Genomic DNA, 20,993 nt, shown 5'->3' with positions numbered 1-20,993 from the left:
AAATTTGCTGCAAGTATCCCTCGTCGGAACCGCTAGGACAGAACCCCTGTGTGCCACGTCAACTTGCCGTTACAAAGGCTTGTTGACTCTCCCCTTCAGAGATCTTTGGGCTTCAAGAAGCTCCAGCCTCAAGCATCTCCTCCAGCCAAGATTTTCGTCCTCACCACATCATTTGCACCGTGGGCCTTCATCCTTTGGTGAGCAGCTCGAGGTCCTCTTGCGACTCCTGTGGCTTTGGCCTGTGAGTCCTCTTGAGGGTCTTCTTTGGCTCCAGTGGGCTTCCCGGCTTGCTCCAGCCTGCTCTGACTTACCTGCTCATAGTGGGTCACTTGGACCTTGCTGGTCCCGACATTGCACCTTTTTCTATGACTACGTTGGTTGCCGATGCCAAGGCTTGTTGGTGTTGTTGGTTCACCTGCCGGACACTGACTACTTGGCTCTAGACACCCGACAAGGGGCAGCTTGTGAACAGCTACTGGTCTTCCACAGCATTGCCTGGTCCGCACAGCTGCAACTTAAAGGGCACCATCAGCTCTCCTGCATCTCCAACATCGGTGGACATTCGTCTTCTGTGCTTCCTGTTCACTCTTGAGTGGTATAGACTCTCTCGCCCTCTGCTTACAGGTACCTCTCATCCTGAGTCCACCTTTGGTTTCCACTGGACTCATCTCGCCTTCTTTATCAGAGGCGTCTTCCTGTAGTCCTCCATTGTGATCTACGGCGGTTTCTGACGTCACTTCGCACCCGACTTCCCTGGTGTGGTAGGTATCCTGGTTCCTGGGGTATCCACGGGTGGAGTGGCTCTCAACCTTCCATCCTCCATAGGGTTTTTTCAGGGTCCACTGGGAAGGGTCCTTTTTTTAAAAACTGCAACCGCGACTTACCCGTTCACATGAGTTGAGTACACGGTCGTGTTCCCACACTGCACACGACATCCATGGGGTTCCTAGATACTCACCTTGAGTGATTCCTTGGGTCCCCGGCTCTTCTACATCTTCTGGGTCCAGTCTTGACTTGAGTCGTGGTTCGCATTCCTTTATTTTAGTATATGATTTGGTCTCCCCGGGGAGACCACTATGTATTCTGTGCTATTTTTACGTATTCTATTGACAAAGTATTGCGTGTATTGTGTTTATATCTCCGGGTAGGAGATCATACATTGTGTTAATGAGTGTTAATAGTAAATACATATTTTGTATAACTGCACTGTGGTTCTTTTCACTTAACCTATACCATAAGATTAAGTACTGGTAAACAGTGCTTCATTTGAGCAGGTGCTTTCAGGTGCTCAGCACCTGCACTTATTTCACAGGGCCGGGGCTAAAATTTCTGACCCTGCAGGTGGTGGGCTCAATATTAATTGTTCAATTCAAAATAAAAAGAATAACACACATTGCATGGTGACTGGCTGGTAAATGTTCATAGGCAGGCCGGCATGCGCCTGTCCAGGCAGGCATAATTGTGTATCACCACGTTAGTGATGATGTCATCACGCTGATCACAAATCCAAGAAGTCATCGACAAACTATGGCTTGCATTCTATTCCCCTAGTCTGCTGCACCCTGCCACTGCCTGAGCCTAAACCTCCCATTGGATAATTGTAGCTGGGGGCCGGCTCATGACGGAGTTGAGGCAAGGAAGCTGCAAGAGCGCATTTGAAACTCGGGAGTGAGGGCTCTTGAGGAAGAATAAATGAAAGTAAGTGTGGACTTTCCACTTGCTGTGTAGCCAGAGTCATATATCCGGCAGCCCTGCATTGCTGCTATCCTCGATGCGGCTGTGGCCCAACACAACTTTTGTACGCCATGGCGTCACCTGTAGAATCTGTGCGCTGCCCCCAGCATGGTAATTGCCGAGCGTGCATGAGTCCAGCAGGCACCACAGCCATACTTACCGGCATTGGCTGCATTACTGCTGGGGATAAGGCCTGTGCTGTAGCAGGCAGGGTCACAGCAAGCTGAGCAGTGGATGCCGATGCCGTCGCCATCCCTGGACCTACTAATTACAGGCCGCACTAGCAGTGACATGACCTGCTGTGCTCAAGCAGCCGCCTGTTCTGCAATAAACCCAGTCACACCGCAGTAACCACACTGATTAATGCATGCAAAACAGCATTTTCATTTGGTGTACATTTTGTTTTTGCACTCAGTGTAGGTAAGAACGTAAAACACGTAATCTTCCGCTTCTTTAGGAATGACAAGAGCAAAACGCAGAGTTCAAAATAGCAGGGACATGTACAGGCTGATGGCGGGTCACAGGCAGCAGCAGTGCTAGAGATGAGAGAGAGAGCAGGAGTGAAGAGGAGAATGGAACAACAGGAGAGGAGAGAGATAAGACGGAGCTAAGTAGAAGAAAAGGAGAGCAAATCAGATACAAAGAGAAACCAGCCGTGATGTGAAGAAGAGAACTTTAAGAAGAGAGAAGATAGAATGAAAGGATGTGGAGGACAGGACAGAGGGAATAAAGCAGACAAATGATCAAACGGAGACACAGCTCATCACTGCTAGAGAGTGATAGTAAAGAGCCAAGATCGAGGGGAGAGAGAGCAGAGCATGGAAAGAAGTGAAGAGAAAAAAGGTCAGGGCAAAAATGAATAGAGGGCAAATCAGAAATACAGGGTGTGACAAGGGTGATAGAAAACAATTAGAGAGGTAAGAGGATAGGCTCTTAGAGCAAAGACGTAGGGGACAGACAACAGATCAAGGTTAGAAGATAGAGACTGAGGCAGTGAGAGTGTTGGAAGTGGGGCTCACCGGAGGAAGACGTGAGCGGTGGCCTCCTTGGCAAAATTTTCAGCACCTGCACTTCTTTTTTTTACAAATAATGCCTCGCAGGTGAAACAAGCTGCTTTACACTCCTTCTGGACTAAGCCTGAAGGCTGCTCTCCACAGCTATCATTTATAAAGCTTTCTATGGTTGTCTAAGACCACTAAAATCACCATGAATGTTATCTGGGTTCGTGCAGGGTGCTACACTTACATAAGTGTGCTCCATATACTAAGCCGCCTCCTTCCTGATAGAAATAGACTCTCGAGAAGGATTCTGAAGAGAAACACTGAGCAGAGTTCAGGGAGGCTCCATTCACACTACGTGCGGTGGAAAATCAAAGGCACTCAGCCTCTGTTTGGAGTGTTTTAGCGGGTGCTGTCGCCTGATTGGTTGTAGTTCAAGTTTGGTCCTTTTTTTAGGAAGGACAGAGATAGGCTATTATTGTGAATGTACATTAACATAATGGCCATTATTACAATTGCATACTGCTTTCTATACACCTTGGGACTCCCACTTCAACGACGGGGCATGATTCAAGCATGTGAATCTATGAAAGATCCAGTCCTGGATAATTACGATTTCCTTGTACACTTGCTGTTACTCATACAGTAGTCATTTCATATGAAGTATACAAAAAGTGTAATACAATTGACCCTCACCTGCACTGCTTTGTCTCTTCCCACCACCAGCCGGACCTGCTGGCCGCTCGTCTGGAAGGAGATCGCGACTTGAGATATGGAACTCACGTTGGCATCTTTTTGATTTTCCGCAGTGACACGGAATGAATGTGGAAAGGACGAGTTGCAGGTGGAAGTAATCTCATAGACGCACGTGCCCTGAAAATGTGCAACTGATCTGTCGAAGGTGAGATAGTGGGTGCCCCCAGATACCACGCAGGATGTTGTGTCATCCTGGCAGCCCAGGCTACCACCCTTCACGGCGCAGTACTGCGGGGAGGGACAGCTAGCAGCGACGCAGTTGAAAACACCAGGCGCGACACAGGTGCACCTTTTTGTGCAGCTGGACATCCAGGCCATGTCGCCGAGCTGTGGAGAGAGAGAGAGAAGGTTTGTTATAATCTGCACTTAAAACATTGCATCTTATTAATTCAACGCTGCAACTCCCCCTGTAGGTGTGCGGTTAAGAACCCCATGGATGTAGGAGCACAAATTACCTCACATCACACACCTGTGCTTGCAATGTCTATCCAAGAAACTCCATGGGTGATTGAGCACATACCATAACATAACATAACCGTCTTCACTGCCCTGTGCTTGCAGTGTCTGTTCAAGAAACCGTTAGGGGAGAAGGAGCACATGCCATAACATTCCAGCGCCTTGAGACCGTCACGGGTGAGTAGCGCGCTATGTAAACCCCCTGATTGATGGATTACATAACCGTCTTCACTGCCCTGTGCTTGCAATGTCTATCAAAGAAACCCCATGGGTGTTTGAGCACATTTCATGCCATAACATAATAGCTTACACTGCTCCTGCCCTTGTGTGCGTTCGGCCAAAAAACCTTATGGATGTAGGAGCACACAACACAGGGCAATACATTTTCATTTTCGATTATTTGAGCGGAGTGCTTTGGACACAGACACTTTACCTAGCATCAGATTGCGATAGTGGGATATCCGCAGAGGCATTCGATGATGGATGGTGAGTTTGGTGGATTGTCAAGAGACATACACAAGAGGTCTAGGTCATGTGTAGTTGTACTTTTCTATTGCAGGTGTGTAAGAAAGGCCCCTTTTTGTATGATTACCCCCACACCACACTTTTGGCCTCACACTTGATGGACATTGACTTTATGTGCCCTGGGTCCCTGCCAATCAGGCTTCCAAGGCCTGTGTTCTTTCCCAAAACTGTACCTTTGCACCCACAATTGGCACATCTCTGGCCACATGTTAGCCCCTTGTAAAAGGCACCAAGGGCACTGTGCCCAGGCAAGGTTTCTAAATGCTGCTGCACCTATTGTGCCACCCTTCCGGACCGTGCACCTGAACACCAACACACTTCCATTGCGAACTGCGTATTTGGGTGCGGATAAAGTGAAGAGTCGCCATGGCACACACACCTGTGTGCCATGCCTGCAACTTTCCGCCTGGTGCCTAGATAACCACCCCTCTAGCAGAGTACCCTGGCCCCAGGTGAGACTAGGGTACGCTGCTTGAGCACTGTATCACTACAGTGTCTAAGTCCGACTAGAATTGCAGTTGATGGTTTCCGATGGCGCTCAGAGGATCCTCCCCCTGACCTCTGCTTACATCCTCAACTGCACTCCAGTTCCAGCCCCCAGCTCCTGGACTCACCCCACATCGATGTTGGAATTTGCTGGCAATTTGTTCCCCCGCCGGTCGCCCTTCTCAATCCCGGAACAGAATCAAATCCAGTCTACAGATATACCAAGCCATTAGACACCAACCCGTGATTCTCTCAAGACGGGGTTCCAGCGCAAGCTAGCTCTCCCGGGCAGCACACTGCGCCCAATGTCAATCACCTCTTGTTGGCCCATTGGAGACAACTGACCCCGGCTCCTCAGTCCCCTACAAGTGTATTACCTACATGTGTCCACTCCTTCAGCACCATCCAATTGGTAACCTGCTCCTGATGATGACCCTAACTCATAAAGGGTCGAAACGCCATTGAGATATTAGAGCAACTTGTGGCGCCATAACTCTGGTTCACTAAAACATCCAACTCTGTACAATCCTGTGTAAATACCTATCTGTGAACTTCAAGTACCTTGTAAATATTGTCACCATTTTTCTCCTTGCGCCACCTATTGCTGCTCCACTTGTCACTTGCACCATCCACCCTGTGTGTCACAAGCACTTATGTGCGCAAAGTTGCGTCAGATTACTTTCACTCTGATTTTCAACAGTGCTGAGACTACTGTTTCCAATTTGCTTGTTCTACATATATTGTTTCCACCTTGTGTATTCCTAATACATTACGCCTCTGGCACTGCTTCAAAATCCTTAAGTCTTCCTATGTGTTTCTTTTGCAGCTATATGTGCATGTTTATTTACTAGCCTATGAAATAACACCTGTCGGGATATTGTTTTCTTTACACAATAAGTCCATTCTTAGACATTGTAAGTGGAGTATATGGTCAGGGAGTTTGTCAGTACGAACGCCACAGCTATATAATGGCTTTACTCAAATCTAGAAAGTTTGATATCAAACTTCTCAGCACGTTAAACCCACACTGATGCCAGAGTGAGATTTAATGTCAATTGCACACAGAGGGCGTCTTAGAGATGATCCCTGAAAAACGACCAGCCCTGGTGTGGTTCCTGAATGGCTGTCCGCCATTCGCCACCACCAGACAGGTTTTTTGACCCTTGGGTAGGGGGCCTCCGCTCTTTGGGTCCAGAAACAAAGCACATCCTGGTCAGAGGTGTCATGTCTCCTACCCTAGGATGGGCTGGGTCCATGAAGGGAAGCTTCAAAGCAGTGGCAACGGTCATGTATGGGAGTGGTGCAGTCCAACAGCACGATCCAGCACTCTTCCTCGGGGCTTGCCAAACCCCAGAGCAGACATTTACTTCACACACAAGTCGACATGCATACATACACACACAGTTTCAGGCATGCACACAAATACATTCACACATCCATACACATGCAATCCCCAGCACACAGACAAACAAAGTCACTAGACTACAGGAGTGTGGCTCACTGATTAGAGCTATATTGGCGGCGTCCGATCACGTGGTCTCTCCCGGATGTGAGAGTCGGGATGTGCCGGACTGATCCTACAGTTACGAGCCACTAACCTCAACTGACAGCTTCTCAGAATTGAATACAGGGACCTACTAACTAATTAAAGGTTCTCCTGAATTAAACCTACTTCTTCCTCGCCTTCAGCAACCGGTTAAATATCTACTGTTTTACCGGACTAGGCACGATTGAAATTGACTGCTCGTTTTTTCAACACCTATCTATCAACTGATTCTCAACTGAATATATCAGTCAGAGGTGTACCGCCCAACTGATCTGGCCTTGCGACACCTTCACAGTTCCTTTGTGGTGCCCCCCTCCCCCCGTCCCAATTGTCCTGAAGAAGACCCGCAGCAGAGGTCGTGATTCTCCCGTATTGCGCCAGGGTCGAAACGTCGACGATCCCCCCCCCTTTTTTAAAAAAAAGCCCATACCAATTCTCCCTTGTCCCCTTGTATAATAGTGTATATATACTTTGTATGGGTAGGCTTTATATGTGCAATGTAAAATAATTCCTTTTTGCACTGAATTATCCTAAACCTTTGCCTACAGCTTTTTTCTTCTCATCACTTGAGCACCAATCTTTCCTTTTTTTCCTCTTATTCAATTTTATGATTATGTAAATAAACTGCAGTATAATTTGCCTTGATACTGTTGTGTTGGGTTCATTGCATTCATAGCAGAATTAGCTAACAATACATCTCCATTTGTTTTGTTTCTTCAGATTAGGTCTGACTATTTGTTTACTGTGAATAATTAATACTTATATCATTCATATTGTTTTGAAAATATTGTGTCTAGGACCACTTTGTCTATATATATCACTGATTAGAGCGGCAGACCCTGATGCAGAGGTCTGGCCCGGGACCAGGGTTCAATTCCCGACGCGGCAGGGTCCTGAGCCCAAAAATGTCCACAGACTCGATAATTCTCGCCTCGGTGCCTATTCTAATCATGGGGTCCCACACTGCAACTCTGGGCAATAGCTTGCTTAATCTCCACTACGGCGGCCCACCTGCTGCGGCATGCCTGGCTTTCACCTTGGGGATTCCCAGTAGGGGTTATCTCACAGGGAAAAAGCCAGGACGGGTTCCCAAGGCAAGCGCCTTGATGCCTCCGGGTGATACGTGCGCTGTATAAGTCGCAATACATACATTCAAAAAAACTCACCTGAGGCAGGTCCACTCTTTCCGACTCTCATCTCGCTGCAGCAGTCAGAGGCAGACCCATGAGCTTCCACCCAATCAGAAGTTGGAATAGGGTTGAAGATACCGAGGTAGAACTCTTTCTTACATCCTCAACTGCACTCCAGTTCCAGCCCCCAGCTCCTGGACTCACCCCACATCGATGTTGGAATTTGCTGGCAATTTGTTCCCCCGCCGGTCGCCCTTCTCAATCCCGGAACAGAATCAAATCCAGTCTACAGATATACCAAGCCATTAGACACCAACCCGTGATTCTCTCAAGACGGGGTTCCAGCGCAAGCTAGCTCTCCCGGGCAGCACACTGCGCCCAATGTCAATCACCTCTTGTTGGCCCATTGGAGACAACTGACCCCGGCTCCTCAGTCCCCTACAAGTGTATTACCTACATGTGTCCACTCCTTCAGCACCATCCAATTGGTAACCTGCTCCTGATGATGACCCTAACTCATAAAGGGTCGAAACGCCATTGAGATATTAGAGCAACTTGTGGCGCCATAACTCTGGTTCACTAAAACATCCAACTCTGTACAATCCTGTGTAAATACCTATCTGTGAACTTCAAGTACCTTGTAAATATTGTCACCATTTTTCTCCTTGCGCCACCTATTGCTGCTCCACTTGTCACTTGCACCATCCACCCTGTGTGTCACAAGCACTTATGTGCGCAAAGTTGCGTCAGATTACTTTCACTCTGATTTTCAACAGTGCTGAGACTACTGTTTCCAATTTGCTTGTTCTACATATATTGTTTCCACCTTGTGTATTCCTAATACATTACGCCTCTGGCACTGCTTCAAAATCCTTAAGTCTTCCTATGTGTTTCTTTTGCAGCTATATGTGCATGTTTATTTACTAGCCTATGAAATAACACCTGTCGGGATATTGTTTTCTTTACACAATAAGTCCATTCTTAGACATTGTAAGTGGAGTATATGGTCAGGGAGTTTGTCAGTACGAACGCCACAGCTATATAATGGCTTTACTCAAATCTAGAAAGTTTGATATCAAACTTCTCAGCACGTTAAACCCACACTGATGCCAGAGTGAGATTTAATGTCAATTGCACACAGAGGGCGTCTTAGAGATGATCCCTGAAAAACGACCAGCCCTGGTGTGGTTCCTGAATGGCTGTCCGCCATTCGCCACCACCAGACAGGTTTTTTGACCCTTGGGTAGGGGGCCTCCGCTCTTTGGGTCCAGAAACAAAGCACATCCTGGTCAGAGGTGTCATGTCTCCTACCCTAGGATGGGCTGGGTCCATGAAGGGAAGCTTCAAAGCAGTGGCAACGGTCATGTATGGGAGTGGTGCAGTCCAACAGCACGATCCAGCACTCTTCCTCGGGGCTTGCCAAACCCCAGAGCAGACATTTACTTCACACACAAGTCGACATGCATACATACACACACAGTTTCAGGCATGCACACAAATACATTCACACATCCATACACATGCAATCCCCAGCACACAGACAAACAAAGTCACTAGACTACAGGAGTGTGGCTCACTGATTAGAGCTATATTGGCGGCGTCCGATCACGTGGTCTCTCCCGGATGTGAGAGTCGGGATGTGCCGGACTGATCCTACAGTTACGAGCCACTAACCTCAACTGACAGCTTCTCAGAATTGAATACAGGGACCTACTAACTAATTAAAGGTTCTCCTGAATTAAACCTACTTCTTCCTCGCCTTCAGCAACCGGTTAAATATCTACTGTTTTACCGGACTAGGCACGATTGAAATTGACTGCTCGTTTTTTCAACACCTATCTATCAACTGATTCTCAACTGAATATATCAGTCAGAGGTGTACCGCCCAACTGATCTGGCCTTGCGACACCTTCACAGTTCCTTTGTGGTGCCCCCCTCCCCCCGTCCCAATTGTCCTGAAGAAGACCCGCAGCAGAGGTCGTGATTCTCCCGTATTGCGCCAGGGTCGAAACGTCGACGATCCCCCCCCCTTTTTTAAAAAAAAGCCCATACCAATTCTCCCTTGTCCCCTTGTATAATAGTGTATATATACTTTGTATGGGTAGGCTTTATATGTGCAATGTAAAATAATTCCTTTTTGCACTGAATTATCCTAAACCTTTGCCTACAGCTTTTTTCTTCTCATCACTTGAGCACCAATCTTTCCTTTTTTTCCTCTTATTCAATTTTATGATTATGTAAATAAACTGCAGTATAATTTGCCTTGATACTGTTGTGTTGGGTTCATTGCATTCATAGCAGAATTAGCTAACAATACATCTCCATTTGTTTTGTTTCTTCAGATTAGGTCTGACTATTTGTTTACTGTGAATAATTAATACTTATATCATTCATATTGTTTTGAAAATATTGTGTCTAGGACCACTTTGTCTATATATATCACTGATTAGAGCGGCAGACCCTGATGCAGAGGTCTGGCCCGGGACCAGGGTTCAATTCCCGACGCGGCAGGGTCCTGAGCCCAAAAATGTCCACAGACTCGATAATTCTCGCCTCGGTGCCTATTCTAATCATGGGGTCCCACACTGCAACTCTGGGCAATAGCTTGCTTAATCTCCACTACGGCGGCCCACCTGCTGCGGCATGCCTGGCTTTCACCTTGGGGATTCCCAGTAGGGGTTATCTCACAGGGAAAAAGCCAGGACGGGTTCCCAAGGCAAGCGCCTTGATGCCTCCGGGTGATACGTGCGCTGTATAAGTCGCAATACATACATTCAAAAAAACTCACCTGAGGCAGGTCCACTCTTTCCGACTCTCATCTCGCTGCAGCAGTCAGAGGCAGACCCATGAGCTTCCACCCAATCAGAAGTTGGAATAGGGTTGAAGATACCGAGGTAGAACTCTTTCTCCATTCCAGATTCCGATTGGGCATGAGGCCATATAATTGACAAGCCCTGAAGTTCCATTATCGGTCATGCAGCACTGCGTGACGCTAGTGCAGGATGTCAGATATGTTTTGTGTATGTGTTAGCCTGGGCTGTAAAAGCTTCCACATGACACATGTGCCAGGCAGGTAGTGGAGCTCTCTTCTGCTGCCAACCTGACGTGATAACATTTATCTGCAAACAAGCGATCTGTGAGAATGTTTGTTTTCATATTAAAGCTGTAATACAGCAGCAGTAGTAGCAGAGGGTTGACGGCCTGGCGCCCCCTAGGGGCAGCCACTGTTGCTTCAAAGCCGGCCGCCTTTGTAAGCGCTCCCTGCCTTGTGCTGCCACCAGTTACGACCACCACTTTGGGTAGGAGAATCAGCGGGAAAACCAAGTTAGGAGCAGAGGTGTGCCCACCTCTATAGTGGGGGAGGCGAGGTGAAGCACATATCTCAGTCCCCTCCATCTTGAAGATGAGGTGACCCAGCAGTCAATTAGAGAGAGGTTCATGACCTCTTCAACTGCAGAGTGGCATTATAGGGGAGGGGGGTACTCACTACAACGAAGGAACCAATTGGTCCTGACCTGCACACTCCTGTAAATGCCCCTAAATTCAGTATTTAGAGCAACCATGAACTTTGCCTTCTCAGATTCGAGGAAGAAAGAAGGACCAAAGAGCCGTGTTGACCCAGGTAGAAGAGGACACCTACTGCTTTGGTCCCAGCCCTACTGGCCTGTCCCAAATCTGGCCAGCCTAAAGCCAAAATCACGGCGTGTCCCACAGCCCCCCAGAATCTAGAGGACTGGCACTGCAATCATCTGAAGGACTCTTTCGCCCTTGAGCACCGGATTTGCTCAACAAAGACTCCAACCTAGAACCCGGAAACAGGCGGCTCCGCGGTTCTGCACCTGATATCCACGGCCCCAGTTCGAGTGGCCCAACCCCACGAGAAGGTCTCCCCAGCAATCCTGATCTGGAATCTGGTGGTCACCGACCTACCTCAAGTTTCAATCTGATGCCTGCAGTCTCAAGCTGAAGGGTTCCTGTGACCGGAACCAGTAAGAAGATCCAAGGCCTCAAGACACTCCTGAACTGTATGCTCCTCGGCCTTGGGTGGCCCAATCAACAGTGTCCAAGCATTCCCCAAGAACCCAACTTACCTCCCATGCCAGTGGTCGCCTTCAGGAATCCTTCCTGCTCGAACCTGCAGCATTTTCTTCAAACCGGAGATCTCCATTGCAAACCACAGGTTAACTGACGTCTTCTTGGCACTCTGGCGCTAGTGGTACAGATCCTGTGCTGGTTGTTGGCCCCTGCAGTGCTGATCCTGACCCAAAGAGCTTTGCTCCCAGATCAGAGTAGCCTACTCGTAAGTAGCCCCCAACCAACGGCACCCAAGCCCCTTTGGTTAGCATTGGGCCTCGTACTCTGCACTCGGCCGCCCTAGTGCTACTGGTGGTTCGATCCGAGTGCCCAGGTAGACCTTGGGGAACCTTGGTCTTGAACCCCAAAAGACATACTTGCAGGTTGTTTACTTACCTGTAAACTGTTAACACTATTTTCTCCATAGGAACCAGTGTTACGGTTTTCATTCAAACATGTTCTAAGCGTTAAACTGACTTCTTTCATCAGAAACCAAAGTAACTTTTTTTCCCCTAAAAGCTGTTACCTGTTTTTTTGTAAGCCCCACGGCGTGATATCTAGGCATATCATCCGAGTAACAAAAGTAACTAAAAAGTAATATAAAAGTACTCTATAGTAATTTTTAAGCATTTTAAACTGCTTTAAGAGCAAATTCAATCTGTAACAAATCCAACCACAATTGCATTTTCTTGAACAGTCTTGCTTTTGAAAGTATATTTCACCGACCCGTTCCAAGTCCTGCTTCGGTCTAAAAATAAAACATAAGTATACCTTTTTTATACTTGCCTAATTGGTCTGGATTCGGTCTCTGAGTGTGTGCCATCCGCCTTGATTGAGTGAATACAACAAATACTTATCACAGCCTCCTAATAAAACTAACTGCTCGGCCACGATATCCCAAAGAGAGCTGTTAGTCATTATCTGATTCAGCCTCTGGTGACCCCCTGGACTCTGTGCACACTGCACCATAATTTGGTGTCGTGTATACAGAGCCAGCTTCCTATGAGGTGGAAGTCCAATGTAGAGGAGTTAGTTCCATAGCCCGGGTCCACTCAAAGCAATGATACCTTATATGCTGAATTGCGGTTAGTGGGCTTTCTTCATGTGTGATGGGTTCTTCCAAGTCAGCGATTGTGGGTCCCACAGTTGCGGAAGAAAGATGTGAGGATGACGGTGACTGCTGCTGGAGACGGATGAATTGAACAACCCATAGTGGAGGGTTCTACGGATGGGCACCACAGGCGGAGTAAGGAGATGAATGTGGTAGGGTGAACAGAGAGGTTTGTCGACTAGAGACAGTGTACGATCTCGGCCTGCTAAATAGTAAATGTGGAATGGGGAACACATAGTTATGGAGACCAGAAATGGAGTACGCAGGTGTGATTTGGGGACTGGAGGTAACGTAAACAGATGTGATATGAATGAATGAGCAGGGAACAGGTATTTATAAAGCTCAGCAGAGTGTCCCAGTGCTGATACGTAGCTCTCTTTCCACTGCGTCCATTAGTTGCAGAATAGCCAAGTTTTGAGTTGTTTCCTGAAAGCAGCCAGATCAGTTGTAGCTCAGAGGGTCGCCGGAGATGGTTCCAGGTTTGGGCTCCCAGAAACATAAAGCATCTCCCTCCGGTTCGAGCCCGGTGAATCCTGGGTATAGCAGCGAGGCGATTACAATTATATAAAGACCTCAAAGTTCTGGCGGGAATGTAGTGAAATATTCTCTTCCTGATGTGTCTGATGCCCATGCCATGTAAGGCTTTTAAAGTAAGCACCAGAACCTTGAATGTCGTCGTCTTTCTCATTGGCAGCCAGTGAAGGGCCCTAGGATGTGGGGACACATGGGTCCTGGAATGTAAATTGAGGGCCAAGCTGGCTGCTGCATTTCGAACTACCTGCGGACGGTTGAGGAGCTAGAGAGGCAGACCCAGGTATAGAACGTTTCATAATCCGGTCTAGAAGTGACCGGGGCCTGGACGCCAGCTTTCCTAGTGGTCAAAGATAGAAGAGGTAAGAGATTCCACAGAGTATGGAGGAGACCAAAACAGGTGCCTTCTACCGTTTGAATGGGATGTTTCATAGAGAGGGAACTGGTGATAAAAATGCCCAGATCTTTTACTGTGTTTTGAGAAGAGGATGGTGGAGACATGTCTAGAGGCCACCGGAGTCTCCACTCCTCCGAGGGAGGAGCACCAACAAAGATAATCTCCGATTTATCAGGATTACATTTTAGTTGGTTCCCCTCCAGCCAACTGAACACCCAAGAATGGCACATTCTAATCTTCACCCCCTCGAAGTCTGCACCTTTCTCACAGGCGAAGAGGAGCAGAGTTATTTGAGCCCCACATGCTTCAGCCAACTATGCTAATTGGGTCATATACATATTAAAGAGGGGTGTATGTCATTACAACGCATGCTTTTACCACGCGTGCCTTTACCACGCAGGTTTTACAATGCAAGTCGTTACAACGGCTTGCGTTGGGGGGCGCTGGATAGTGAATAGTTTAATTTACTATTCCAACTCCAGTGCCCGTGGATAGTAGGGAAGGTTTTGGATAGTAAATTAAACTATTCCCTATCCTACAGCGCCCCCCAGCGCAAGTCGTTGTAACGACTTGCGTTGTAATACCTGCGTGGTAAAGGTACTGCGTGGTAAAAGTTGCGTGGTAAAGGATGTTCCCCATTAAAGAGTGTCCGGCTCAGAGCAGAGCCCTGCAGGACGCCCACTTTCAGATTAGGAATGGCGACAGTAAAGGGAGGAGGCCAGAATTCCTGACTTCTGTCCTCCAGAAAGGAGGCTCGCCGCTTGAGGGCAGTACCACCGATTCCAAACTTCTCGATCCGTTCTAATAGTTTAACACGCGGGACCGTATTGAAGGCCGTCGACAGGTCCAACTCTAGGACTGCTCTTCCCCCCGATCTAACTTCTGTTTAATGTGTTCTGTAACCTACAGCAACACGGTTCCAGTGCTACAGCGAGTCCTAAAACCTGATTGACTACTATGCAGGAAATGATAGCTTTCCATATAGCCCGAGATGACGCATTAACATGTTTTTCCAGCACCTTGGAGAAGGTCGGAAGTAGGGATATGGGCCTGTAATTAGCTAGAACGTTAGGATCGGCAGAAGGTTCTTTTAATAGCGGGAAGATTTCATCATGTTTCTTTATAGAAGTCATACACCCAACGTGCAGTGAGGCATTGAGAACCTTATTCAGGGCAGTGATCAACAGGCCGTTGTTTAAGGAACCTGTTGCCCCAAATATAGATCCTGGTATTAGGGTAGACTCCTGGGGGACACATTATACCAATGTTTTCTCAGTGGGGGAGAACGACTCACTCAGGGCTGAACCCCCCTTGCCTATTTTAAACATTAGTGAACTACCATTTTATGTTTCTGCTTCTCGCGCTACGAGAAGCAGAAGTGCCTGGTTGTGTGCGGGCGGACCTGCTCGAGGGCAGGGGGGAGTGGCTAGTCTGGGGCAGTCCAAACCAGTCATGCGCACTCCCCCTTTTCTCTATGTAGGCTCCCTCCAGGCGCCAAGCTGGTCGCCGGCCGCACCAATCACAACCCTGCCATTGCAGCATTGTGATTGGTGGAGGGAAGGGGAGGGAGGCGGCCTGTGGCTGGGTTTCCTGAGGAGAGCTGCAGGAAAACGTTGGACGGTAGGAGTCGCGACCCGGCCAGGAGCGGAGGCGGCGCGGGACCCGGGGAGGAAGGTGCGTTTTATGTTATTTCATTTTATTTTATTTAAATTACTCCCGCCTCCCCCCGCGACGACCCCATTTCACCCCCACCCGCATGTCATGCCAGCTATGAGTGACCGTGGAGCCTTTCTGGCATGCCTTTGTCGTTTAGCACTTGATATGTTGTTCTTATGGGGGCTGTAAAACCACGGAAGATAAAATGCCTGGTCTGACGGCTCATTGGGCACTCTGTTCAGCCACTCATTGGTTTTAACGTTGGCGAGGGGGGAGTGGGCATTTGCCAATTAGTCGAGAGGGGTTTCTGGGACCTCAAAGAGAATTGTTTTCACTTAATGGCCAAATCCCATGAGAATGTTTTTAGTGCAGTTGAGTTAAAGTACAAGAACTTGCGTTACTTTTAAGAAGTAAATTATTGTCAATTGTTGAGTCTTATCTACGACAAGCCATTTACTTCACTTTTAACAGCCACGTCATTGTGAGGTGGTAATCAAACAGTTTATGAACACAACAAGTTTTTTTTTCTTATATATATCTCGGCTATTCTCTACAGCCAGATATATGATGCCGTTTTTCAAAGGGGCTTCGCACGACCACCTTTAGTTTGCTGCTGTGAATGTATTGAATGCTGGGAAGGCTAGTTACTGTTGTTGCTTGGCTGAATGTGTTTTGTAATAAAAGCAAAAACTTTCAATTGGCCAATAATTCAGTTTTGCAGCAGGTAGCGCTGCGAGCGCCGCTTCATGTTTTCATCCAGATGAGCTAGGCGTGCTGGAGGCTAGCAGTCCCACAGGTGTGTTGCCGGACACTGGTTAGGCTGGCTTTGCAGTGGGACGGAGAGCGGGCCCCACTCTCGTGTTAGAACATGTTCATTGAGCCTTCCTCTGCCTTAGCACTGCACATTTCTTTGTCTAATGCCTCTGACAGAAATTCACAGAGTGAAATATATATTTATTTTAATTGGCAGGTCTGCATCTTACTCGTTTAGAATGGAGTACAGCACTGACGTCACACACCTTTTGACTTTGGGGCATGAGAAACATTTTCTGAATCGTTTTTGGCAGGGTATACTCAGACATGAGTCCCTTTCTCACTGCACCATCAGGATTCAAGCAAGCCGGGCCGAAGACGGCTGAAATGCCAGAAACCGGTCCCCGGTAGCTTGTCTCCTTTCTGGTGAAGAATTGGCTTGGTAGTTTAGTCTGCCCTGTTCCCATGATGCACTGGGCCAGGAACAGACTGATTTGCATATAGCCAGGTTCTGAGCTGGGATGGTGCAGTGAGATAAATAACGGTGATGGATCAAGCCCTGATCTTTGGACTGGGTAAGAGTGGTCTGCTTAATTCAGACACTCTGTTCATCACCACCCCCTTTTCTGAATCGTTTTTGGCCACTATAGGTGTGGCAGGGTATACTCAGACATGAGTCCCTTTCTCACTGCACCATCAGGATTCAAGCAAGCCGGGCCGAAGACGGCTGAAATCCCAGAAACCGGTCCCCGGTAGCTTGTCTCCTTTCTGGTGAAGAATTGGCTTGATAGTTTAGTCTGCTCTGTTCCCATGATGCACTGGGCCAGGGACAGACTGATTTGCATATAGCCAGGTTCTGAGCTGGGATGGTGCAGTGAGATAAATAACGGTGATGGATCAAGCCCTGATCTTTGGACTGGGTAAGAGTGGTCTGCTTAATTCAGACACTCTGTTCATCACCACCCCCTTTTCTGAATCGTTTTTGGCCACTATAGGTGTGGCAGGGTATACTCAGACATGAGTCCCTTTCTCACTGCACCATCAGGATTCAAGCAAGCCGGGCCGAAGACGGCTGAAATCCCAGAAACCGGTCCCCGGTAGCTTGTCTCCTTTCTGGTGAAGAATTGGCTTGGTAGTTTAGTCTGCCCTGTTCCCATGATGCACTGGGCCAGGGACAGACTGATATGCATATAGCCAGGTTCTGAGCTGGGATGGTGCAGTGAGATAAATAACGGTGATGGATCAAGCCCTGATCTTTGGACTGGGTAAGAGTGGTCTGCTTAATTCAGACACTCTGTTCATCACCACCCCCTTTTCTGAATCGTTTTTGGCCACTATAGGTGTGGCAGGGTATACTCAGACATGAGTCCCTTTCTCACTGCACCATCAGGATTCAAGCAAGCCGGGCCGAAGACGGCTGAAATGCCAGAAACCGGTCCCCGGTAGCTTGTCTCCTTTCTGGTGAAGAATTGGCTTGGTAGTTTAGTCTGCCCTGTTCCCATGATGCACTGGGCCAGGAACAGACTGATTTGCATATAGCCAGGTTCTGAGCTGGGATGGTGCAGTGAGATAAATAACGGTGATGGATCAAGCCCTGATCTTTGGACTGGGTAAGAGTGGTCTGCTTAATTCAGACACTCTGTTCATCACCACCCCCTTTTCTGAATCGTTTTTGGCCACTATAGGTGTGGCAGGGTATACTCAGACATGAGTCCCTTTCTCACTGCACCATCAGGATTCAAGCAAGCCGGGCCGAAGACGGCTGAAATGCCAGAAACCGGTCCCCGGTAGCTTGTCTCCTTTCTGGTGAAGAATTGGCTTGGTAGTTTAGTCTGCCCTGTTCCCATGATGCACTGGGCCAGGAACAGACTGATTTGCATATAGCCAGGTTCTGAGCTGGGATGGTGCAGTGAGATAAATAACGGTGATGGATCAAGCCCTGATCTTTGGACTGGGTAAGAGTGGTCTGCTTAATTCAGACACTCTGTTCATCACCACCCCCTTTTCTGAATCGTTTTTGGCCACTATAGGTGTGGCAGGGTATACTCAGACATGAGTCCCTTTCTCACTGCACCATCAGGATTCAAGCAAGCCGGGCCGAAGACGGCTGAAATCCCAGAAACCGGTCCCCGGTAGCTTGTCTCCTTTCTGGTGAAGAATTGGCTTGGTAGTTTAGTCTGCTCTGTTCCCATGATGCACTGGGCCAGGGACAGACTGATTTGCATATAGCCAGGTTCTGAGCTGGGATGGTGCAGTGAGATAAATAACGGTGATGGATCAAGCCCTGATCTTTGGACTGGGTAAGAGTGGTCTGCTTAATTCAGACACTCTGTTCATCACCACCCCCTTTTCTGAATCGTTTTTGGCCACTATAGGTGTGGCAGGGTATACTCAGACATGAGTCCCTTTCTCACTGCACCATCAGGATTCAAGCAAGCCGGGCCGAAGACGGCTGAAATGCCAGAAACCGGTCCCCGGTAGCTTGCCTCCTTTCTGGTGAAGAATTGGCTTGGTAGTTTAGTCTGCCCTGTTCCCATGGTGCACTGGGCCAGGGACAGACTGATTTGCATATAGCCAGGTTCTGAGCTGGGAAGGTGCAGTGAGATAAATAACGGTGATGGATCAAGCCCTGATCTTTGGACTGGGTAAGAGTGGTCTGCTTAATTCAGACACTCTGTTCATCACCACCCCCTTTTCTGAATCGTTTTTGGCCGCTATAGGTGTGGCAGGGTATACTCAGACATGAGTCCCTTTCTCACTGCACCATCAGGATTCAAGCAAGCCGGGCCGAAGACGGCTGAAATCCCAGAAACCGGTCCCCGGTAGCTTGTCTCCTTTCTGGTGAAGAATTGGCTTGGTAGTTTAGTCTGCCCTGTTCCCATGATGCACTGGGCCAGGGACAGACTGATATGCATATAGCCAGGTTCTGAGCTGGGATGGTGCAGTGAGATAAATAACGGTGATGGATCAAGCCCTGATCTTTGGACTGGGTAAGAGTGGTCTGCTTAATTCAGACACTCTGTTCATCACCACCCCCTTTTCTGAATCGTTTTTGGCCACTATAGGTGTGGCAGGGTATACTCAGACATGAGTCCCTTTCTCACTGCACCATCAGGATTCAAGCAAGCCGGGCCGAAGACGGCTGAAATGCCAGAAACCGGTCCCCGGTAGCTTGTCTCCTTTCTGGTGAAGAATTGGCTTGGTAGTTTAGTCTGCCCTGTTCCCATGATGCACTGGGCCAGGAACAGACTGATTTGCATATAGCCAGGTTCCGAGCTGGGATGGTGCAGTGAGATAAATAACGGTGATGGATCAAGCCCTGATCTTTGGACTGGGTAAGAGTGGTCTGCTTAATTCAGACACTCTGTTCATCACCACCCCCTTTTCTGAATCGTTTTTGGCCACTATAGGTGTGGCAGGGTATACTCAGACATGAGTCCCTTTCTCACTGCACCATCAGGATTCAAGCAAGCCGGGCCGAAGACGGCTGAAATCCCAGAAACCGGTCCCCGGTAGCTTGTCTCCTTTCTGTTGAAGAATTGGCTTGGTAGTTTAGTCTGCTCTGTTCCCATGATGCAATGGGCCAGGGACAGACTGATTTGCATATAGCCAGGTTCCGAGCTGGGATGGTGCAGTGAGATAAATAACGGTGATGGATCAAGCCCTGATCTTTGGACTGGGTAAGAGTGGTCTGCTTAATTCAGACACTCTGTTCATCACCACCCCCTTTTCTGAATCGTTTTTGGCCACTATAGGTGTGGCAGGGTATACTCAGACATGAGTCCCTTTCTCACTGCACCATCAGGATTCAAGCAAGCCGGGCCGAAGACGGCTGAAATGCCAGAAACCGGTCCCCGGTAGCTTGTCTCCTTTCTGGTGAAGAATTGGCTTGGTAGTTTAGTCTGCCCTGTTCCCATGATGCACTGGGCCAGGGACAGACTGATTTGCATATAGCCAGGTTCTGAGCTGGGATGGTGCAGTGTGATAAATAACGGTGATGGATCAAGCCCTGATCTTTGGACTGGGTAAGAGTGGTCTGCTTAATTCAGACACTCTGTTCATCACCACCCCCTTTTCTGAATCGTTTTTGGCCACTATAGGTGTGGCAGGGTATACTCAGACATGAGTCCCTTTCTCACTGCACCATCAGGATTCAAGCAAGCCGGGCCGAAGACGGCTGAAATGCCAGAAACCGGTCCCCGGTAGCTTGTCTCCTTTCTGGTGAAGAATTGGCTTGGTAGTTTAGTCTGCCCTGTTCCCATGGTGCACTGGGCCAGGGACAGACTGATTTGCATATAGCCAGGTTCTGAGCTGGGAAGGTGCAGTGAGATAAATAACGGTGATGGATCAAGCCCTGATCTTTGGACTGGGTAAGAGTGGTCTGCTTAATTCAGACACTCTGTTCATCACCACCCCCTTTTCTGAATCGTTTTTGGCCGCTATAGGTGTGGCAGGGTATACTCAGACATGAGTCCCTTTCTCACTGCACCATCAGGATTCAAGCAAGCCGGGCCGAAGACGGCTGAAATCCCAGAAACCGGTCCCCGGTAGCTTGTCTCCTTTCTGGTGAAGAATTGGCTTGGTAGTTTAGTCTGCCCTGTTCCCATGATGCACTGGGCCAGGGACAGACTGATATGCATATAGCCAGGTTCTGAGCTGGGATGGTGCAGTGAGATAAATAACGGTGATGGATCAAGCCCTGATCTTTGGACTGGGTAAGAGTGGTCTGCTTAATTCAGACACTCTGTTCATCACCACCCCCTTTTCTGAATCGTTTTTGGCCACTATAGGTGTGGCAGGGTATACTCAGACATGAGTCCCCTTCTCACTGCACCATCAG

The 20,993-nt window shown here is 48.3% G+C and overlaps 1 protein-coding gene across 1 annotated transcript in view; it reads right to left on the bottom strand.

Annotated features, from left to right (window-relative positions):
* LOC147736738 (alpha-tectorin-like) overlaps positions 1-20,993 on the bottom strand; it is a 457,896-nt gene that overhangs the window by 47,070 nt on the left and 389,833 nt on the right. Inside the window, exon 11 of the mRNA XM_086952687.1 lies at positions 3,429-3,815. Coding sequence (XP_086808813.1) covers positions 3,429-3,815 — 387 coding nt within the window. The remainder of the gene's footprint in view (positions 1-3,428; positions 3,816-20,993) is intronic.

This window comes from Lissotriton vulgaris, chromosome 1_2, assembly GCF_964263255.1.
Source record: "Lissotriton vulgaris chromosome 1_2, aLisVul1.2, whole genome shotgun sequence".
In the NCBI taxonomy this organism is placed as follows: Eukaryota; Metazoa; Chordata; class Amphibia; order Caudata; family Salamandridae; genus Lissotriton; species Lissotriton vulgaris.
This window is presented reverse-complemented; position numbering and strand designations above follow the sequence as displayed.